Genomic DNA, 6,502 nt, shown 5'->3' with positions numbered 1-6,502 from the left:
TATTTATTTATCTATCTTTTACTCCAAAACCTGAAGAATTGACTTGCTCTATTCTTTGTCAATACATACTTAGCTGTGTATCAACACCTTTCTCTCGAGTGAACTCAATTTGTGTCAATCTTATCCATCTCAAGACATAAGATTGAGATCCTAGCCCTAACAGTATAGTTTAGATTTATGCTGTTGAATTCGTCTATGGTTGAATTTGCAGCTGCTGGTTAACAAACGTGGACAGGCCCATGACCATCCACTAGGAGGCAGTAATGTAGAGTGAATATCAAACACGAGGTGGAGAGGCGCCAGTTACCGCGGTCATGTGGTCGGGCGCTTGAGCTTGAAAATTGATGCGCGTCTATTCGTGGTTACGGTAAAAGTGCTCGTAAAAAAAGAAAACAAACGTTAAAAGTTAAATGTCACTCGCTATGGACGTGTGATTATATAGGTTAAAACTATTTTGACATCAACACAAAACATTAATACAAGAATAATGAAATGGATTACTATTATTTGTACTTCAAAGGGAAATTCGACTCCATGTAACTTGCTCTTATTAAATATTATCGAAAAATCCTTGAGATGTGACAAATTAATTTCACCTCAGTCTTCTTCAGGATAACTCAGACTGTCTGAAAGTACATTTTCAGTAAATTCGACTGCAGAAGTATGGAGAAAATGTAAAGGAAAGATAGCTTAATTTGAATATTTGCATTCATATGTTGCCGTCATTATATATTAAAGTAAAATCCCAAGGAGGTGACTAAGATTTATCCCCCCACTCTTGTTCATGGTGACTCTCACTGTCTATGTATCAAACTTCAAGAAATTCTACTGCAAAAGTTTTGAGGAAATTAAATCGAGAATCGGCTCAATTTTCCTTATAACACTCATAACTGTGCGCAGGGGTTTCTGCACAGGTCATCAGAATCCATATTAACAATCATTAGCTGGATTTTGTTTTTTCTTGTTCTCGTTGACCCTATCACCGCCCTCGCGGACTGTGCAATACACGGAAACAGACGCACCGTATGCACCGCCCCACGTGTCTCGAAGCTGTTGCTCAAAAACATCACGAGTGGGAGCTGCAGCTACAAATACACCACATGGCCCCACTGCTCCTGTGCATGTAGACGGAAACACCAGCGGGCCTCGGACTCGGACTCCACAGCTTGTTTGGAAAAAGGAAAAACACAAATCTTACTCAGCTTAGAGTTGCACAACTTTTACTTTGGGAAGTTTGTTTGTTTAAAGAAAAAAGACCTTTAACTTGAAAGATATTCGCGCGAAGTATCGAGGTCGAGGACTTTGAAGGAACACAGATACCTTGTCGCACTCTCGCCTGCAGCAGCGACACTGAGGCCAACATGTCGAGCGGCACCAACCAAGTGAAGAGCTGCCCCATCCCCACCAAGGTTTTCACCCTGAAGGACTGGTCCCAGCTCCCCGACCGCTACAGCCAGACACCCGGGGGCACCCTCTTCTCCACCACGCCTGGAGGTGAGAGCCGTCTCCGGGGGGGAGGGGGGATTTGAACGGTGTACTAATTTTGTCCAAAGGGAATATGTTGTTTAGCGTTAAGTTCAGTGTTGTGTACTTAACTGTGTAAACACCACCCGACTTGCCAGGACACGAAACCTCCTTCATCGACCGGAGGGCTTCTGTATACGTGCAGAAACCCGCAGTTCGAGGTCCAACTGTCGCGATAAGGAGTACACAATCAACAAAAAGCTGAAAACGGCCCAATCACCTCGGAATAAAACACACTTTGCAGCCCTTTCCACCTCCTTATGTCAACCACATCAACACGAGCTGTTAGTTATGCTCTGCAGTGTCGCCATCGGCAGCCTGCCTGACGGCATCAAGCTTCCACTGCCATTTATTGATTTTGGAAGTGATCAATTCGCGTGAAGAAAACAAACAAATGCAGCCAAAGCACCTTAGTACTACTTTCAATTAACCTCCATGTATGATGTGAAATGTATAAACATGAATATTGGCTCATTTTTTAACTATTTTCTTTTTGTTTTTCATATTATATAATTCTCTATCGTTGCACTTAACAGAAAAAGCCCCTTTTGAATTTAATTGTACAAAAATGCTCTTTCAGATTCTGTGCATAACATCCGACTCGAACGGACGCACAGGCCTGAGCGGGGAGTCACTTGTTGCATCAGAAACACTGCAGCTCTCTAACCCATGACTAGTGATTTGAAGAGGGTATACTGTATGTACACAGCAGAGGGATTGGCCTTGGCGGCGGTGGAAGAGCGGGAGGCCATCCTATCCATGCTTCTCTCTCTCTCCCTCTGTATGTGCTTTGCATTTCAGGAACAGCAGAGAACATTCTGTACAAGTTAGGAGGAGGAGGAGGGAGAGTCTCATACATGTAGCCAGTCTGAGCAATATTGTGTTATTCCAGTTGCAAGTTGCTACACACAGATTTGACATGTGCTCCACTTTCTGTGCAACACATAACAGTCCTGCGGGTCTTACTTGACCGAATCTCCCCCCCCCCCTTTTATTTCACATAACTGCTCCACACAGCAATGTTGCCTTGCAGTGCATTGCTATAGCTTACATTCCAGCCCCCTTTCGTCGCCTCACTTCTCTCTCTCTGCTGCACTTCCCTTTGTCCAGAATGAGCCGCTCGTCCATTACATAACATGTTTTTCTTGCCGAGCGGGTGAAGGGGTGCTGTACAGATCAGCTCGAAGTCCGGTAGACAATAATATGAGCAGCGGGCCACTCCTTGGCTCACCCAGGTCCTGGTCCGACTTGTCACAACATGCTATTTATGACTCTGTTCCATATGGAGATAGACGTGACACATGCCCAGGGTTTTATGTTTAAGTATTGTCACAGCTGCCAGAAAAAATGTCGCCTGGGACATAGCTACACACGATGCATTTGCTGTCAGTGTTAAAACTTGTACCAGTCAGGGAGTGAAAGTATGGCTTTAAACTCGAGGCTTTTTGCTTCAAAGAGGGAATGTTTTGTTCCCGGTTTTCCAAGAACTCTGTGCAGGGGCGGCCCTCGTCCCTCCCCTCTACACACGTAATGAACCCTCCTTTTCCACTAAAATCCCCTCTGGTTCAGGATAATGATGCCGAACTATCCAGATGTGCTACTCGCTGTGAGACGAAGGTCCTCCAGTAAAAGCACGGCTGTAATTTACTCCTACAAAGCCCCAGTATTTGGTCTGTTGTGTGTCGCAAGTCCGGTTTACTCTACTTTCCCTTGAGAAAGTGGGATTTGATGTAGAACTACTGCAGGTCACCAACGTATCTTTTGCCCCTGAAACACAGGTACCCGCATCATCTATGACAGGAAGTTTCTGTTGGATTGTCGGAACTCGCCTCTGGCCCGAACCCCCCCCTGCTGTCTGCCCCAGATCCCGGGGGTAACGGTACCTGCTACACACCCTATGGGGAAATTGCAGGATCTCAAAGAGGAGGCTGAGGAGGAAGAGAAGGACATTGCAGGTACAAATATTGCTTCAGTTCCTGTTACCAGCAAACCTCCCTTAACTAAAGGCCCAAACATATTTTTCACGTCAATGGACGACTGTACACCTTTCTCCAGTCAAGCAGGCGCGCACACAATTCCATTCGTACTATAACTGAGGGTCTGCTTCGTCGGGTGTTCCATGTTTCTGCATTCCCTGTGATGGCGGTAATGCACCAAGGTGTTGTTTGCCAACGTAAATAAGATCAAAACGTAGAAGAAAGCACATTCAGATTAGTAAAAGATACTTTGCCCCTAAATAAAAAAAAAATCCGATTTATAGCACAGGATATACTTAAACCACGCAATGCTTAAGGTTTCTATGGGATAAGCTGTTCCAAGCAGATGATGGGCTAACTGGGGAGGGCGGCAGGTTATTAGTCATATAGCTGCCATCTTTAGCATTACAGTGTTGTCCGTGTTTAGTTCCTCTCTGGTTTACACCGAATCTCCATGCACAGCCTGTTTGTGTGCGTGTGGATATCTGCACAAGTTGTCTCTAATTCATCATAACTGGGTTGATCAACCTCGTCTGTAAGATTCAAGATTTTTGTCAAATGCACAACAATAACATTAAGCAGTCACTGGCAGTGAAATGCTTGAGTCTCAGGCTCTCTTCTAACAATGCTTAAGTAACTACAACCTATAAAATAGAAATAGTATAAAATAGAATATCAAAATTTAAAATAGAAAATAAAGTATATATATCTAAATATATATATAAACAGCTGAGGAGAAAATAAAACAACAATAGTGCAAATATTTCACCGTACATCGCACGGTTAAAGTAGTTTCATGAAATCACAATATCCCCCACAATGCAAGGTATCGTAGTCTAATCCAGTATAAGCACTACAAACACCAACTTCCTCGATGAACCTTCTTTGCTCATGAACTTGTGACCCTTTCTTCATTACCACGTCTCTTCATTTTCTTTTTTGTCATGAGTCAGCATGTGCTAATACAGCAGATAGGTGCAGCATGTCTTCCGGCTGTGCCACATCAGCATTTTAGCGACTCAGCAGTTGTTCTGTGTCGAGTCTTTCAGGAGCTTTGCCTGTCTGAACACAACCGGGATACGACAAACTTTAAAACTAGGCCAGTGGCTTATTACTCAATGTTCACTATATTTTACGTACCATGTGTTTTTATTTCCTCATCTGTCCGGGTGATAGTGTCAACTGTTTAAAATTATGCTTACTAAAGAGTACAGACATATCGACAGCCTCTTCAGATCACAATGCAACGTGTAGATTACTTCAATCTACAGGAGAAAAAAATGACAAGACTAAACAAAACTGTATTTAGTTAATGACAGGGTTTTACACTATAAGTGGAGTTTGGAGTTTGTACATGTAATTTAATGTTTTAATATATATTATAAAGGACGGAGTGGATTATTTAGATTATTCCGGTTTATTCTTACTTAGGTGTACAGACAGATATCAGTGGTTATTAAGTAAATGTACAGTTTTTTCTCCTGGCCTTTTATTTACTTTTTCAAATCAAAAAAACTTTGTGCGGTTTGTTGTTGCACTGTGACCAAAAGTTTGAGCTCAAGGGCAAGTAAACTATCTAGTGAAATAAATCCCACCATGAATGTGTACCTCTCCACCGACCTCCCGTCAAGCTTAAGACCATGAGGATCCGGGTTGACCTCCCTTTTGTTGAACTCGTGTCTTATCTCTATCAGTAAACACACAGGACGTGTCACAGGGTTTCAAACAACACCCTTTTCGACCAGAGATTTGTTTTTCTTGCAAGCTTTGAATGTTTTGATAAGGGCTGTAGTTTGCCCCCCCTTCACTGTAGTTAAGGTGGGGTTGGTGCAAAACGCAACTGTTAACTGTCCACTGTTTATCAGTCAACTCTTATTTGAACTCAACACTTACCGTTGTCCTCTTTTCCAACAGATGACAACCAGTTTGAGATGGACATCTGAGCTGCAGTATTACCTCCTGTGGAGAGTCATTGGTTAAAAACACCTCCGGGGTCATTGATGACCCTAATGCATCACACGCAAACAAAGCTTTTTTCACCATTTTTTCCCTTTTTTATTTTTAAACAGTAGCTTTTGCGAGGAACCAAAAAGGATATAAACGTTAGGAAAACTGTAGGGTGTTTTTGACCCTATCAAAAGTGTTAAGCTAAGAGATGCTATTGAATGGGTTGATGGGTCGCTCACTCACTTCGGAGCTGCTGCAGGATTGACAAAATCCGTTTTGATTTCACTTTTCTTTTTTAAATCTTTTGTAAATAAGCAAATTTACTATGTTGCCTATTTTTTAAGTTGGGGAGGGGATCTAAGATGATTACATTAAGACATGTAAAAAGTGGGTTTTTTTCACTGCAGGCATCAGTTTAGTTTAGTTTTTATTTCCCTCCCAGGAAGGAAGGCAAACTTTCTTTATGACGGGCAAACTATGGAAAAATCAGCTCTTATTGTTATGTTTGGAGGGGGAGATGAAATGTGAATAATTTCAAATAAAGGCTGTTGAGTCATCAATGGTGTGGTTTTTATTTGTTTCCCCAAAAATGTATAGACCTGTCGAATGTTGTCTTGGGATATGTTATTCATTTCATCCACGATGTAATAAAATAAAGTTATGAGAAATTTACTCCAAATATAACTTTGCCATTATTTTATCAAAGCACTCAACATGGATCCGTTTTACATAAGGGCTATTTGTCACACTGGTGACACATTCATAGAAGAAGAAGAAGAAGATTTTCTATTAACTCAGTGTTTTCATAACACCAAGGAGTTTCTCTTCTCAGATTTTGAGGCTTCAAAGGTTCATGACCTTTATAACCTGAAACTTTTTTTTTTTTTTAAATCATAAGTGTACATATTGATTGTCAATATCTGTTACATAAGTACTAACTTGTACATTGCCAAGGACGTCTGTTTAAATTAATGTAATCTTATCTGGCCCCACCTCATAAAACCTTGTGCAATAGGAAAGTTTGTGGCTTCAAACACCTACACATAAAGCGATTA

At 41.7% G+C, this 6,502-nt stretch overlaps 1 protein-coding gene across 1 annotated transcript; it reads left to right on the top strand.

The window, feature by feature from the left end:
* Nucleotides 1–1,079: 1,079 nt before the first annotated feature.
* On the top strand, nt 1,080–6,007 carry eif4ebp3l (eukaryotic translation initiation factor 4E binding protein 3, like). Its single transcript, XM_062393130.1, has 3 exons — nt 1,080–1,494; nt 3,303–3,479; nt 5,415–6,007. Exons 1-3 carry the CDS (start codon nt 1,362–1,364, stop codon nt 5,441–5,443), a joined length of 339 nt encoding a protein of 112 aa, XP_062249114.1. The 5' UTR covers nt 1,080–1,361; the 3' UTR covers nt 5,444–6,007.
* Nucleotides 6,008–6,502: the final 495 nt, after the last annotated feature.

This window comes from Platichthys flesus, chromosome 8 (assembly GCF_949316205.1).
Source record: "Platichthys flesus chromosome 8, fPlaFle2.1, whole genome shotgun sequence".
Lineage (NCBI taxonomy): Eukaryota > Metazoa > Chordata > Actinopteri > Pleuronectiformes > Pleuronectidae > Platichthys > Platichthys flesus.
The sequence above is the reverse complement of the archived record's forward strand: the minus strand, read 5'-3'. Positions and strand labels throughout refer to the sequence as shown.